The 16,446-nt window shown below is 42.4% G+C and overlaps 1 protein-coding gene across 1 annotated transcript in view; it reads right to left on the reverse strand.

Annotated features, from left to right (window-relative positions):
* Positions 1-16,446, reverse strand: part of agbl4 (AGBL carboxypeptidase 4) — a 253,600-nt gene that overhangs the window by 22,627 nt on the left and 214,527 nt on the right. The window contains exons 7-9 of the mRNA XM_070908675.1: positions 5,673-5,762; positions 3,861-3,975; positions 1,685-1,796 (exon numbers count right to left, since the gene is read on the reverse strand). Of these exons, the coding sequence (XP_070764776.1) occupies positions 1,685-1,796; positions 3,861-3,975; positions 5,673-5,762 (317 nt within the window). The remainder of the gene's footprint in view (positions 1-1,684; positions 1,797-3,860; positions 3,976-5,672; positions 5,763-16,446) is intronic.

A 16,446-nucleotide genomic window follows, 5' to 3' on the forward strand; every position in this document is an offset into this window, starting at 1 on the left:
ACTGCCATGGCTGATAAAGTAGGAAGGAAGGCGAGCGGGTCGTTTTGACATTGTCTCCACAATAGCAATAACACTGGGGAACAATTTGAAAAAAAAATTCTGTTGAGTTAGATTTTTATGCTGATTAAAACTAAAATTGGCATGCTGATTCCAAAATTGCAGTCAGTTTTTTTCTAGCACGTCAAGTTTTTTCTCCACAGCTTACCCTCCTGATAAGCAAAATTCCACTGATTAGCTGTAGTAAGACTTGCCAGCTGATTACGATTGGACTCATCTACAGCTACGTGGCAACTTGTTTGTGCAGTCACAATTGAGACAGTGCGGTGAGAGGTGTGTGCAGCTCCCAATAGGTCAGTACTATCACACACATATCTGTTAAGTACAGTATTTTTCATATTTTTTAAGAAAACGGGGATCCTATAGTTCAAAAACTTGACGTGATAGAGAAAAACTGAGATCAGTTTTGGATTCCGCACCCAAAAATTAGTTAAAAACAGCTGTCAGACCTAACTCAACAAAAATTGTGTTCCCCAGTGTAATAGTAGGCAGAGTGCTCATAGTGCTCTTTTCTACACTGGAGCGACAACATAAACAAAAGTGTACTCTTCTTCTTCTTGATGTGTTATGGTGGTCGCAAACAACGTTATGGCGCATTACAACCACCAACTGCTTTGGAGTGTGGATCAAGTGTAGTCCGGTACGGAACAATGTGTAAGCTCACCGGTGGGGGAGTGGAGGTACGGGCACGGTATGAATCAATCGTACATAATGTGAAAACGCTGTTAGATTCATCCCACGGCCCCTTGAGAGGGGCTCCACCCCAACGTGGGGAACCACTGCTCTATATAATGATGTGAGAGTTACAATATATTTGTAAAAGTGTGCATCTGAGAGAGAAAAATACCCATGCTGGCAGAGGAAACCCATGCTTTTAAGAACACCTGTTTGTCTGTGCATTGCACTATTCTAGTTGTGCGATGAAGTGTTGGTATGTGTATGTGTCTGTTTGCTCAGGATGAGTATGTGTGCGTTTGTGGGCATGTGTGAATGACAGGCATGAGTGGATCACCCTGCCATGACAGAGTCTATCGATCAGTGTGTCAGCGCCGGGGGAAAAGGTTAATCTGCCCGATGCCAGCCCCGCGCCTCACCCCATCTCTGGCCTGCCCTGCATCCCGCCCCAGCCCGCTCCCTCTCTTATCAGGATTAGAGGAGTGTACAAAAGGGCAGAGTATTCCCAGGACACACACTGACCTTCAGTAATCCCACCAACCTGCCGCTCTGCTTATAATTAACATCAGGAACAAAGAGAAAAATCCCTTGCCTGCCTGTGTAGCATTCCTCTGACTGAGAGACTAAAACTGGAGAAGGAAAAAGTTACAGTAGAGTTAGAGACTGAAAGCAAAGAGACTTGCTTCAGTAATATGTTTTGAATGGTCAGGAGAGCCTAGCTGACATTCTAGAGGTGCTGACTGGCCTATCCATGCTCCCCAGTGCACACACCCTAAACACAGATTGGAAGAACATGCTGAACCAAGCAGGGAGGCAGAAAACTGTACTTGGGACCAGTAGACATTACTGTGGTGGAGGAATGTTGAGCACAGTATGGAGGACATGTGTGTGTATGTGTGTGTGTGTGTGTGTGTGTGTGTGTGTGTGTGTTTGTGTGGGCATGCTTGCTCACCGGGTCTTGGTTCATTTGCACTATGAGTTGTTTGACAGCGTGCAGCGTGGGGTGGGCCCATGGAGAGGGATCCTGCCAGTGCCGATTCAGGTCGAAGCCCATCAGAGAACACCTGTATACACACACACACACACACACACACACACACACACACACACACACACACACACACACACACACACACACAGTTTTAATGGCAAATTATAATGTGGTGTGCCTTACAAAAAATATTACAAATACAAAAAAGATTAAAGATACCCTGTGGAGTTTTGACCACTAGTAGCACTATGGAGCAATGTTTCTAAGAGTGGGTTCCCATTTTGTTTGTCTTGCCAAGTCCTCTATTTCCCACTATTCCACTGATCGACAGTTGGTAGCAGTAATAAGCCACCAACAAAGGCAAGGAAGAAGACGACTGCTAGCAAGCAAACATCCCTGTATCCAACATCACTCCCTCATTTACTTTTACTTTTTCATTTACTTACGTTATAGATCAATCTAGGGAAGGTAGGTTACGTAGCCCCCGAAATATCATGGTGGGAGTTGCTGTTCTGAAAAACCTTTGCGTTACCTTATGCATTTATTGTTCATTACACCTTTCAAAAGGCCGAGCTTCGACAGTCTACAAACACTGGCACGTACCACAGCTGCAGCTGCTCTGCCTGGCTGTGGTGGTTGAAGCTGTGGCTGTGGATGTGGTTATTGCTATGGATATGGCTACGTTATCTGTACTGTGACTACACTATGACAAATGTGTGACCAATACATCACAACGCTCAGCCCTCACAACCATGTCAATTCACTGTGTGTTACACCCCTTAAAATCAATGCATCAGAGACATAATCATAACAGCCAAGGCACAGCCATGGTTACAGCCACAATCATAGTGACAGCACAGGCCAAAGCTCTGTCATCCCACCGCTATAGTCATAATCACAGCTACAGTCCATCTCAATCAGCCTTGGCAGCCGTCGGTTCGAGAGCTAGGTTAACTAGCTCCGCTAATTATCTAGCCAACTGCAATAATACAGACTTGCGCCTGAGCCAGCCTCAGCTGAGTGTACGCCCACTGCTGCTGCAGTCACAACCAGCGGTGGTCTACTTCATAATACTATATCATAATACAGCTGAGTCTTTCTCTATGGATCAGAGGGAACGAAGAAGCATTACAGAAAAAAAAATCCCACCATAGACAGTAAAATGTAAACAGGTACTGTAGAAGGGATGGCTACTCTTAAGTGTTACTAGCAACTGGCAATTGCCATAATGGGATGTTTGCATGTAAAGAAGCACCCTGAGCTGCCCTGTTTGTTGTCTTGTGTATCTTTGACATTTAGTGAAGGCCTTGGTAATGATATAGGAGTTACTGATACTGTAGAGCAACTGAGCAGAGCAGCCAGCCATGAACAAAATACTCATCCCAGGTTAACTGACATTGATTCTTTACTCTGCATGTATCCATTTCAGTCTGCTCTGCACTGTATCCTGTGAGGATGGCTGTGTGTGTGTGTGTGTGTGTGTGTGTGTTTGTGTGTGAGAGAGATTGGGAGAGAGGAGGGGGGGAGTACATGCATGTGTATAAATCAGCATGTGTGGTTGGTGAGGTGAGGACTATCACTACTCACCTTCTGTCAATATGCTGCTCATCAGCACTCAGTGTGAAAGCAAGCTAATGAAAATAGCCTTTAAGAAGTCACCAATCACAGTCAACAATATTATAGAGATTGTCACTGTTGGGGAGCAACTTCCCTGCAAATATCTTTGGAGGCAGTGGCAAGAAACTGCCACTAGATGGCACTCACAAACACATTGTGTGCACACTGCTGATGCTTATCTCAGTGTGCATTAGTATTCCTGGGGCTGAGCCTATTAAGTAAAAGGCAATTATGAAGACGGGAAAGAGAATAGAGGAGAGGAGGATGCCCACAGAGCTGCAGCAATAGTGTTAAAGACAGAGAGGAGGAGAGGGTGGACAGAGAGACTGGCAGAGAGAACAGCCCTACGGCCAAATACTATCTTCTAACAAATGCACTGCTGTGAGCTATATGAATTCATTAAGCTCCCTAAAGGTGGAGTTAAGAGGATATGATCCCACATAGCAGGATATGAAACCATGTAATGTAGCAATGCATTCAAATCAAGAATGAAAAGATGCGTGTTTGTGTGTTTGAGTACCTGTAGTTGCCCAAGTAGACTCCATCAGGATTTAGCATGGGGACGATCTTGAAGATCACATGATCTCTTAGGATCTGAGCCACTGGATGCTGGCTCACCAAGAAGTCAATCACACCTTTCAAACACACACACACACACACACACACACACACACACAGAGGGAAATAGACTTGAAAAAAAAACTGAGGACAGGCTGGCAGTTAATTGAGTTTTGAGAAACAAAAGGAGAAGGAAGGACAACGAGGGGCATCGTCAAAATCGGGGGAGGAATAGGAGACGTCAAGTCTAAATCGATACAAATGGAATGGAGCTGACGGCGCTGGAAAAACAGACAGCTCACTGCGGGCCAGCAGCCAACTCATCTGGGTCATGATGATGCACACATACACACACACACAGACTGAGACTGTAGGTAGATTAGATAGTAAAATAAGTAGATATATAGATAGATCCAGATGACATAATTTCTTCTTTACCCCTCTACCACCTCTCTGTATCAGCCCCTCCCTCATAAACACCATCTCTACACCTTGTTAACGTTAATGGACTTTCCTCAGTCTGTCTTACTGAGTCAAAGTAGTGGACAGGGACCACCGCTAAAGTTAAGTCCGTGCCCTCCGTCCCTTTATCGCACCAGCCATCCCCTCCTTTAGACCTGCTACCTATAAACAAGAAAGTGGGACCCAGAAGGAGCGAACCTGCCCACTCACCTCAGTCTGAGCAGGAGGAAGGGAGCAAAGAGTCATTAAATCCTGCTAAAATTGTCTTTTAGGCTGTTGTACCGCACAAGGAGACGATTTCCCAAAGGTTCCCAGTTTTTCAAGCTGTTTTATTAGTTTTGAGTTAGCGGTGCTCTGGAGCGAAGACAATGCAACCCTATGATATCCTCAGATTGTATTTCCTAAGATATTATATAGAAACACAGGTTTTTGTACCTATTCCTGTAACATTCAGACATCTCAGGTTCAGATGCAGTGCATATGTCTTTAGAATGAATTAATAGGATAAACTTTGAATATATCAAATATAATATTTATCTTTCTGAAGTCAGACAATTACCCTGATGATGTCTGTGAGAGGTTATATCTGTTTAGGCTAGGAGACTTCAAATATAATATATAACTGAAAGCCTGTATTAAAAACTGGGTCATGGAATTTGAAAGATGAGGGCATTTACCGGGCAGGGGAAATCTAACAAAAGATGCTACAGAGTTGCATTATGGGAAATCTTTGGAGCTTCACTCATACTAGGGACTAAAAAGAATGATATCTTGGCCTCTGCTGCATTGTTTTGACCATTCTGTTTCTAATGTGTCACTCGCAAATCCCCCAACTATGTGGAAGAATAATGCTAATTCGCTGGAGTACCCCTTTAATCTGGAGGAAAAGGTCTCATTATCTTTATATTACACACACACACACGGACACTAAGAAACTTGTATTGTATAGATAGCTCTATATTTTATGTTTCTATACTGTTTATGTGTAAAACCTGATTAATTTATTTTGTTTTTGTTTAGGAACATGTTTAATACTGTATTTGGTATGCAGCAAGGATTTGTGATTCTTGTGAAAGTGAATATCAACTGCCGTTAAGTCTTTACTTTAATGTGGCATTACTGTGCGTCATGTACCATTTTAATGGTATGACCCATAAATGTAATTTCAGTCTCTTTCAAATTGTAGGTGTAAATAAAGGTGTAAAAACACATATAATGAACTCTGACACATATTGGTGTGAACTACCAAACAACATACAGCATCTGAATCAAATCAATGAGACAGGGCACCAACCTAACATTAAAACTTTACCTTGACAGATAAAGGAGGCAGGAGACTCTCCAGGGTGAACACGAGCAGTGAGAAAGACCAGCTTCTTCTCCCTCTCTGGACCCAGGTGGTCTGAAGCGGGGAGAGAGCGGAGTCAGAGAGAGGGAGGTGGGGGGAGGAAGGTGTAAAGAAAAGTAGAGACAAGAGTGTCAAGGGTAGAAGGAGGTGGTGTTGCTGTTAATGCACAAAGTTCGAGTAGACTTGTAGATAGCAACTCTAAAAACATTCAGTCTTAAATAGTCTAAAACATTATTATCTTAAGTCAGTACCAGAGTTAGATATACAAGTAGCCTATTACAGTCCAGTGTGAGAGGCTGGGTCAGGACACACTCTGACCTGGCTGTCCATTTTCAGCCAGACGCACATGAATCAAACATCAAACCAACACACGGCACAGAATATTCAACAGCCAAGGTGAATTATAAATCTGCAGAGGTCAGGATCAGCCAGCAACAGGTGTGACCTGAGAGAGGTCTTCTTTGATTTAAGTCTTCAGGTCTGACTGAAGACTTCTCTCTGGCTAGACACTTCTCTCCTCCCCTGCTCTAACTCTGCTTTGTGGGTGATGCTGGACAGATGAGTTGTATCTTGGAGACTTGTTGAGCATTTTCAGCCACTTTACTGGTGGACTTCTGCATGAATAAGGGTTAATGAACCTTTCAACATACTTTCAAAACTGAGAGTGTTGAAATGGAGAGATTTCCTGGTCCACAAAACAATTCGGAACTTTTACCTTTCTTTCTGTGCTCTGGAGATATGAATGACTACGTCTGAAACTTTTAATTACAGGAGAATGAGCTCAAGTGTTTAAATGTCTTATTTGATACCTGCTGGGAAATGTTTGAGGATAAATTCCAGAGATTTTGTATTTGAAGCCAGGATCAAAAATACAGAAAATGCTCTATTCCAAAAGTCAAATTAACCTCCAATTGTAAGGGGTTATGTTAACTGCTTGTATTATTGTAGATATTTTGATCATTCTTGCTCACATTACTCAAATACTGTACAATAGACAGGCTGACTAACAAAAAAATCTCGATTCTGCGTTCCCTGCCCAGTTGAAAACTATAGAGGTCAAAATGTAGCTGTTTTCTTGGCCAGTGTTTCTCCTCTAATCTGCTTTTGCTAATAGATGAAAGTGATTGTGTGCCTCATCGCTATACACAAACTTAATATCTTATCGATTCTTGCACACGCTTCTGCTGAGCAGAGAAAATGCTAATTAGCAACAGGCTATGCACCTTTCCTTCTACTTAATTCCAATTTAGCCTCAGAGCGGTGTGTGTGTGTGTGTGTGTGTGTGTGTGTGTGCGCGCGCTTCAGTGTGTGTGTGTGTGTGTGAGTGTGTACGTGTGTATGTTTGAGTGGTTAGGGGTCGTAAACAAAAAAAGCGTTGTTCCATTTAAGTACTCTCCCTCTGATTTTATTTCGCTTTTCTCTCCCTCTGCCCTTCACAGAGACAAATGGCTTTGCCATTCAGGAGTCTCCGTGGAGCCGGGCGGGCCGTTTGTTGTAAATGTGAGTGCTTGCGGTTTGGCCGGCTGCTGGGTGCTCGCTGGATGTGAAATTCCATCACTTAGAAATTCTACTTTGGCCTCGACCCCAGGCCACCACACAGGCTCTTGATACAAGAACACACACACACACACACACACACACACACACATTGTACAGTACAAAGCTGCAAACAGGAAAGAAAAAAAAGCATAGGCAGACACACACACACAGCCTTTCTCCCTACAGTAAAACCAAGAACCCAGAAAGTTGTGAGCCAAACCAGAGGCAGCTGCCAAGGTCCCGACTGTCGGGGAATTCAACCATCGTGGCCATGCTACATTTAGTCTCAGTGCTAGTGTGCCCTTGCTGCTTCATCAAAACAATCTCTTACAGCAGGCTCCTGGAGCTTACAATGGATCCACTGTTTATCCCACATCGTTCTGTGTATGTCTGTGTGTGTGTGTGTGTGTGACTATGTCTCCTCAGGGCTCTCACAAATGCTCCCCAAGTAGTAGTTGTGTTTATGTGTCTGTATCTCTGCATTCCTCTCTATCTGGCTGTGCTTAGCCAAGCGATGTAGCACAAAATTAAGTCCCGCTATTCCATAGGCAACCCGACACCCGGAGGGAGCCTGGAGGAACCAAGTACCATAGCGAGGCTATATGTAAAGGAAAATCAAATTTTTTTTTGGCTTAGATGGCGGTGACATATAACATGAAGGTGAGGGTCAAGTTATGGTTGAGTCTCAAGACCACAGCGCTGCAGCAGCATGTCCTGACCTCAAGGTGTCAGTAGAGATCAGCAGGCAGGGGGGGGGGGGGGGGGGGGGCTGTCACGAGAGGGAGACGGATACAGAGAGGGAACGAAAGACAGAAGTAAAAGAGAAAGAGAAAGCAAGGGATCACACTGGAAGGTAGCTTTCTAAGGCAACAAAAATGATCTAACTCTCTTTCCTGGAACTATTTTTCTTTCTTTGCAGACAGTTTTTAGAGACTGTAGTAGGAGGGAAGAACAATCCAGAATAACAGTGTTTCAACAATGAATGCCTTTCATGTGGACCAAACCAACATCACTATCATTTCACTCGCATGAGTAATAAAAATGAACTTCATCATCATCTTTATTTGTCTTTATTTTTGAGATGTGCTACATTTTCCTCTGTCAGTGTGTTATGATGATTGGGTTTGAATTATACTGCATGTGTGTACTTTAGGGCTGCAACTAACGATTATTTTAATTATTGATTATATTTTTGATTAGTCAATTAATTATTTAGTGTATGAAATGATTGAAAATAGTAAAATATGCCCAGCACAATTTCCCAGAGCCCATAGTGATGTCTTAAAATTGATTAAAAGATATTTAATTTACACTGATATAAAACAGAGAAAAGCAGAAAATATGCACATTGGAGAAGCTCGAATCAGCAAATGTTTTACCCTAAATGATGATTAATCGGTTAATAGGTGCTGAACAATTTTCTGTCCATTGACTAACAAAGAAAATGCTATGTTGCCAAGATACTATGCGTCTATCTTCTTTCCCTTTTTGTGTCCATGTGACTCCAATAGAGCAGCCAAATGCTGGAAAAGAGCATGCAAGTATCTTCTGCTCAGTGATTTTGAAAGAAAAATTCATGCAATTTGGCTAAAAGCTTGTGTTGCTCTTGAACCAAAACTGTGTGCAGTAGCAGTGTGTGGTGAAATACTGTTATTTCTGTTGCAAAATATCACAAGTAATGGAATATACTATGCTAGCACATTCTGTTTAACTTCCCAAAATGAGCATTTTTCAATTCAACCTGTAAAGTTTACATATTTTAGGCATCCAAACAGTTTTCGTGACTGTAATTATTCACTGCTGCCATGCTGGTGTGGCAACACCACCTACTGCTGAGAGGCCATGGCTCCAAATTATGAACCTCTTTAACTTCACTTCATCACAGTCCTCTGTGGGCCTGCCACAGCAGCTCAGAGAACATGAGTAAAAAAATATAAAAGTATAAGTATTAGGAAGAGAAGGAGAGAGAGAGAGAGAGAGAGAGAGAGAGAGGGCTACAGTAAGCAGAGTGTGGAGGCCGAGAACAGGAGGGGGACGTGACAATGAGTGAGTGAAAGCGGCAGAGGCAAAATTTATGCCCACACTTCCAAATCAAAGTGCTCCCTCAGCATATTTCTCACCTGCCAAAGTCACGCGCTGCACTGTACGGCACATTGCTGCTCATTCTCTTGCAGCTCGCAGAGAGGAAAAAAAATTAAGGGATGTCAAACTACGATCAGCTCTGATAAATATGTAAATTACTGGAGAGAAGAAAAGTGCCTGTGAAAAACAACATAAATCTAATGGATTCTGAAGGTCAGTCCTGATTGTGCTGGTCAGCTCTTTCTGAGACAGCAGTCCCGGGAACTTTGGGTTCAATCTCATAAGTTGTGACATGATGTAATTAACTGAGATCGTCTTCATCATTCTTCTTCGGCAGGTACAAAGGAAGCCCTGTCAAGACCTTCGTGAAGCATCATGGCATATATTTAAATACATTTACCCACTTAAAAAGTAAATTTGATTCAAGAAGATAGAAGCAGATTTTGCTTAGTTTTTTAATATCATCAGTGTCCAAACTCTGTGACATGGAAGGATGAGGGACAAATTTAAGACTGGCACTAAACTGTACGACTGTTTAGTCCAATAAGATGATTGGACACTAGGTTTTTTATTAAACCAGATGAAATATGGAAAATCTAAAGTCTATGGGGAGGCGAAATATGCTTCAGTATATACTGCAACCCTGCTCTATAGGACACAGTCATACAATAAAAAAACAATGTCACGCTGGCCACAGCTTTATACCACATTATACCACAAGGCTCAAACCAAGGCCTCTCTATATCTCTGCCTCCCCCCTCTCTCTCTCTGCTCTGGGTTTTACACTGTAATAAATTAGCCTCACTTTGGTGAGATGGCAACAAGACACGCTTGGCGCCCTGCTCAGTGCGTCATATCGAGGATGGGCGCGAGCTGTAAATTGTCACTGGCGTTGAATTTATACAGAGCCTTGGGACGAGATGCAGCACTGTGTACTGCCCAGCTGAGTGAGCCCCAACAAGCATCAAAGCTCTGCACCTCCTCACACCCTCCTCGCTCCACCCGCTGACACCACCCCTCTGCCACCTCAAGGACAAACAGAGAGAGAGAGAGGAAGAAAGGAAGAAGAAAGAGAGAGAGAGACAGAGAGGGATGGGGATATGTGCTGAAGTGCAGAGGGCTCTAAAGTGATAAGAGTTTTATGATGCTGTTTTCTTCCTCAGGAATTGACCAGGTCCCTGACTTAAATTTTTGTGTGTGTGCATGTGTGTGTCTGTAGGTGCTGGACAGCCTGTGGCGTGTCTCAGATTTATTCAGCTCATCTTATTGTGAGGAGGCAGGGGCACTGCCAAGGCCTCCTCACACATTCATAAAGCATCCCCTGTCACTTCACATGCCACACATTACACATTACAAACTCTCTGTGAGGTGAGAAGGGGGGGTGGGGGAGATGCAGTAAGAGAGAAAAATGTCCCTGCATAAACATCGCTAATCGGCCATGGTGTTTTCTCAGAACTGTCGAAGAAAGAAAGCTACAGAGGAGAGGATATTCACACAGACAGGTGGATGGACAGAGACACAGAGCATGATTGATAAAAAGACAGAGGACAGTGAGGGGGAGACAGAACAGTGAGACAGAGGTGAAGAGAAAACAAAGAGAAGCAGGAAATCAGAGGAACAACACATGAAACTTTACTGAGCTCCTTCAAAGTCTGCCTTTCTTCTGTGCTTCTCACCAATACCATCAGATTCTTTTTACGATTTATCATTTGTTTGCAACAAATGGTTTTATTATAACATAGTGTTGTGATTTAAGGGGCCATTGCCAGTATTTTACAGGTTCCCCCACCCACCGAAAAAGAAGAAGAAGAAGAAAAAAGAAAGTCATAATTTAAATGTTTTATTTATTCAGCTCACTGTTCAATTATTCTTTCTGTAAATTGTATTTCCCAACATGAAGCTGTTTTAAAGCCCTCAACATTTTGGAATAAAAATCAGGTAGGGAAATACTAAACACTACTTTTTTGTTGGTCTAAAAGACGTAGCTAAAGTTATTCTGCCTGAAAAATATCCACCATTTGTTAGTTAGTTACTTTTTCAATTGTAGAAGGTAAACTTCCCGCAGGACATTTGGATACTAAAACCCCCAAATTTCAGAAAAAATACAGAAGACTGCAGCTACAGCTACAGCCCTGGTAATGTAGCTGTATACAGTAGTGTCTCCTGAAGAGAGCAATCAAAAGCAGATATGTAGTGGTCAGTGGTGTATGTGTGTGTGTGTGTGTGTGTGTGTGTGTGTAAGAGAGAGAGAGAGAGAGAGAGAGAGAGAGAGAGAGAGAGAGAGAGAGAGAGAGAGAGAGAGAGAGAGAGCAGGCCTACGGAGGGGATTACAATGGGCATGTCGAGACACTCCGATTGGCATCACATCCAGACAGAAAGGGGAGGGACAGAGAGAAGGAGAGAAAAAGAAAATTGGGAGAATCGTAATGAAATGAAGGGTAGAGAGAGAGAGAGAGTGAGAGAGAAAGAGAGAAAGAGAGAGAGGGGGGGGGAAGAGACAGAGAGAAGGGCGGAAGCAGAGGAAACCCTTGAGATGACAGCATGTAAATACGCCAACGGCGGGCCTCTAAAGTGGAGATGAAGAGGCGGCAGGATAAAAAGCTCTGAGCGCTGTGTGATTATGGATCAATTTGCCGCAATCAAGCCCCCTTATGGCTGGTCCCTGTGAAATGGAGAGATTTCTGCTCCTCAAGGGCAGCCGTGATGACAGTGGAGGTCACAGACGATGGGAGTGACAGAGGGACAGAGGGAGACACACTGACAGAAGGAGAGGAGCATTGGAGGGACGGGAAGAAGGGGAGACAATGTGTCCTAAACATCAGCATTCAAGCCTGAGCTGAAGGGCTTTCTAATTATGTTAATGGTGGGAGGCCATCATTGACCACTGTGAGCGCTGCTCTGCAGTCGCAAATACGGACTCAATTGGATACACCATGACAATAATGGTCTAAAGGATGATTACCATGTTTTATACACAAAAAGGTTCACAAAAATTCAGACAAGATATTGAATTAAAGCAGCAGAGTTGTGTACTCCAGACATAAACACAGCAAAGCTTAAAGGGTAACTTAACAACTGTCACAGTGTACCCACACACCCTGGAGTGCATTTCTACATCACTGCATCATGGTGAGAAGTTAAACCACTGGAGGTCAGGGGGTGTTAAGCTGCTCTTCAATATTTTAGCACAGCAGGTTAATAGCCTAAGGCATATGAACGTAATCAAATAGTTTATGTTTATCAATATGCTACTGAAGGTGAACCATATAAAGACATAAATGTTTAATTACACCAGGGAGCTTAGCTGCCATTCACTGAATCAAAAGTTGTAACAACCAAGGTTGAATGAACCGTTGTGTTCTTTAATGTGTCAGTTTGTCAACATGACCTTGGCAGACTTAGTCACTGGAGGCTTTTGAGAGAAATATATTTGTTTAATATATTTAAAATGAAACTATATCCATGCTCTCAAAAACAGAATGACACATCTGTTATAATATGACGACTAGACAACCATTATGCTCTAAATGGTGGTTACAGGCCTGTAAAGAAATTCATCCCCATGATCACTGTCTTTTGTGTGTATGTGAACCTTTATTCTTTGTCTAGTCTTCAGGGCCAACAACAACTTCAAGCTTTTCTTCATGCCTTTCAGAAGCGGCCCATATCTCTTACAGTCACACACTGTTTCATGGAGCCCTGTAAGTGTTGAGAACGAGTGTGATAGACAGTTGGCATAGAGGGCAAGACAGAGATTCACTGAGAGAGAGACAAAGAGGGAGCTCTGTCAAGTATCAAAAGCAGTAAGCCCTTTTAGCGATGTGATACGGACGTCTGGCGCAAAGTCAGAGGCGGGGACTGCTTAGGGTTTCAAGGCATTGGTCACAGGCCTTTCTGAAACCCTGACTTCTCCTCTCTTGCCTTCAGAAAATGATGACAGGAGGAGAGGAACATAAAAAGGAGGGATGGCTGGTCTGTGCGCGGCATGATACAGAATCAGAGGCAGCCAGTAATAGCCTTTTTTGAAGAATGCGCCACTGAACTTTAAGGGCCGTCTTGCTTGAAAGGACAAGTTACAAATAGGAAAAAAGGAGAGGGAGAAATTATTTCCCAGGGATATACCCCCTACTGCGCTGCCCTATCACCGCACCACAGTGTAGGAGTGTGTTTGTGTGTATACTGTCCATGATTGTGTATTTGGAGAATGCAACATACTACAGGAAAAAAAAAGGGGGCTACACGTGCACAAGCAGACAAAAAGTACATGAACACCTACACCTGCACTGGAGCACTATGTGGACAAAGAGAACACTTCTTAAATGTCTTTCAGACCACTGTTGCTTTTCAGAGAGGAGCTGTAACTAGCCCATCAGTCAGACAGTCGGACGTACAGACAGAACTGATGTGTGGTTCTTTATTACTCCGTCTCTTCCTACCTATCAATAATTTCTGAGCCGGGCTGAGGTAAACAACCATAGTGCATCCCAGCTTTAATAACTACAGTCACACCTCCCAGCTATGTCTTTTAGTCAATTTTTCTTCCTTTAAATTCTGTTCGATTCTACCAGTTTTCTTGTCTCTCATCTCTTTTTTCCCTTCTTCCTCACACCTCTACGGCAGCTCAAAGTTACTGTAGATCACTTTCAGTCTGCAGCTCACCAGTCTGTACACATGTAGAGTATAAGAAGAACCGTATGTGGTGTGTGTGTGTGTGGTCATGTGTGCATTGCGGGCATCAGCTCGGCTCGGCGGCAGCAACAATGTCATTCAGCAGTTTAGTAACAGGCCATTACCTTGTTAATACCAGCCTAATGGGCGGTCTGCTATTTTAAAACCACAGTCATGTTTGTGCCATTAACAACCACTTAGTGCTCCACTCAAATCAACAGGCCACTGGGACACACCGAAAACAATAACAAAATAACGAAGACAATATGATAATATGCCCCGTCTCCTTATTAAAACCAGAAACACAAAGAGCCAATCACACTTTGCTTTAGTTCCTATGTGAAAGGATAGCAAAAGTATATTTCAAGTCTCAGCTTTTTTTCTTGATGTTATATCAATATAGGTAAGAGCAAATACACCCAGAATTGGCCAAGATAAAGCCACTTTTTCGGCATATAGTCAAGATCCTATTAACTGTTTTGTTTTCTGTTAAAAACAGTATTTACTGCGATTGCTGCTTTTAGAGATGGTCGCAAAGCCATGAGATGAACAGCTGGGGAGGTCCATTGGGCTAATATTTAAGTTTAAGTATGTTAACACTGGAATGGTTGTGTTGGAACAATTATCACTTTGTCTTACAAATACAGGGTTAGGGATACATCATGAGATGCATCATGAGATGCATCATTAGTAACGCTATCTGCCACAGTGTTTTTCTTGATACTACCACTGGGATTGGTTTGCTTTGGTTTATCTTTGAGCAGAATAGTTCAACATTTTGGGAAATACGCTTATTTGCTTAATTTAAGTGCTAAAACTATTTATTGACAAACAACTGTTTATCCCTCCCTGTCCAGTGTGCTAGTTGCATGACAACTTCACTGTGATGACAAGACTAAAGGAAGTCACTGTGCTGAACTGTTGTTTACCAAGAAATGATTACAGCATGTAACCTGTAAAAGCACAAATCGGCAAATTGGTTTCTTATTTCTGCTTGTGTAGGGATAAAACAAACAAGATACAACGTGTTACTTTGTAAAATTTAGAGATGCTGGTAACCCTGGTACATGGACATGAAAGTGTTATCGAACTTGTGATCTAAGTCTCGGCAAGAAAGCAAATAAGAGTATTTCCCAAAATGTTGAACAATTTTCTTTAAAGCCCCTTGTCACGCACACACACACAAAAATCAGGAAAAAGTCAGTAGAGTTCTGTTGCTTCTGTTTGCTCCCACCTGTCTCCACCATTACAATTTCTGGTATTTTTATCCCTGACAGTCGTGTGTCCCATTTTAAGAGCTGCACTCTGTTCTCCTTAGCTGGCTGGACAGCTCTTACATCAGAAAAAAACAGTGTGACATGCAGCCAGCAGTGCAGTTTTAAACAGTGTGTCTATTGTTACTGCTACAGGTACTGAAAACTCACCAAGATAGGTGAACTGGTGCTGCCAGCTCACTGATAAACCAGAATAGAGGTGGAGGAAAGCAGTTTACTCAGTGTTAGTCAGCAATGTAAACACTATGGTTTATGTAAGCTATTGTTCCACATAGGCCAGAGAAGATTTTACTTTGAAATGACACCCATTTACACACCTGTGTTTGTATGAAAACTGAAGATAAGATAAAAAGTAAAATGAGATATGGCAGATCTATATGATGAAATACAAATACATTAAAATATATCAATACAAATTGTATATGATAATCACATTTTTGAGTTATTTAAACAAATACAGCAAACATGGCAAAGTACAGCCTGCAGGTCTTTCTAATTCCATTTTACCATCTCAAAGAGAATCGGCTCTCTATCAGAATAGCTTCTCTCTGAAGTCTGAGAGGAAGCGCTGGGCAAGAAGTCCTGCAACGGAGGCACAGTCCATTTCGGTGCATCAATCGTTTACACAGACTTTGAACTCAATCGTGGGTATGTTCAGCTCTTTAGTGATTTCCAAAGCTTTCAGTTGAATATCAGCTCTGGTAATAGGCATTTATTAATTCTTTTTCAGTCAGATAGTCACACTCTCTCCAGTCAAGGTTTTTAAAACAGTCTGCTTTGGGATGCTGGAAAGATTTGAGACTTTTCTACTCTCATCATACGAGTCATTTAGGACTTGCGTGATGACTCTAAATCATTAACTACTATCTTAAACTGGCACCATAAATAATAATAAACTTAAACTACTTTTGTGACAAAGTTTATTCTACGATGAGTACTGCGTATCTCTATCTGTCATTTCTGTAGTTTAAATTATAGTAGCTCGCTACAGTTAAAAGGAAACTTTGGAAGCAACTTTGATACAGAGGTTAACATGCTAACACACAAACAAGTTCTTATACATAAACTACAAACCGATTATTCGTCATTGCCGTCCAAAATTATCCTTAGGAAAGTGGTGCTTCATTTGAAAGGCCATAGACACACCCTTCTCAAGTCCTTTTTTAGGTTTAGGT

Source organism: Enoplosus armatus, chromosome 7 (genome assembly GCF_043641665.1).
Source record: "Enoplosus armatus isolate fEnoArm2 chromosome 7, fEnoArm2.hap1, whole genome shotgun sequence".
Classification (NCBI taxonomy): Eukaryota; Metazoa; Chordata; class Actinopteri; order Centrarchiformes; family Enoplosidae; genus Enoplosus; species Enoplosus armatus.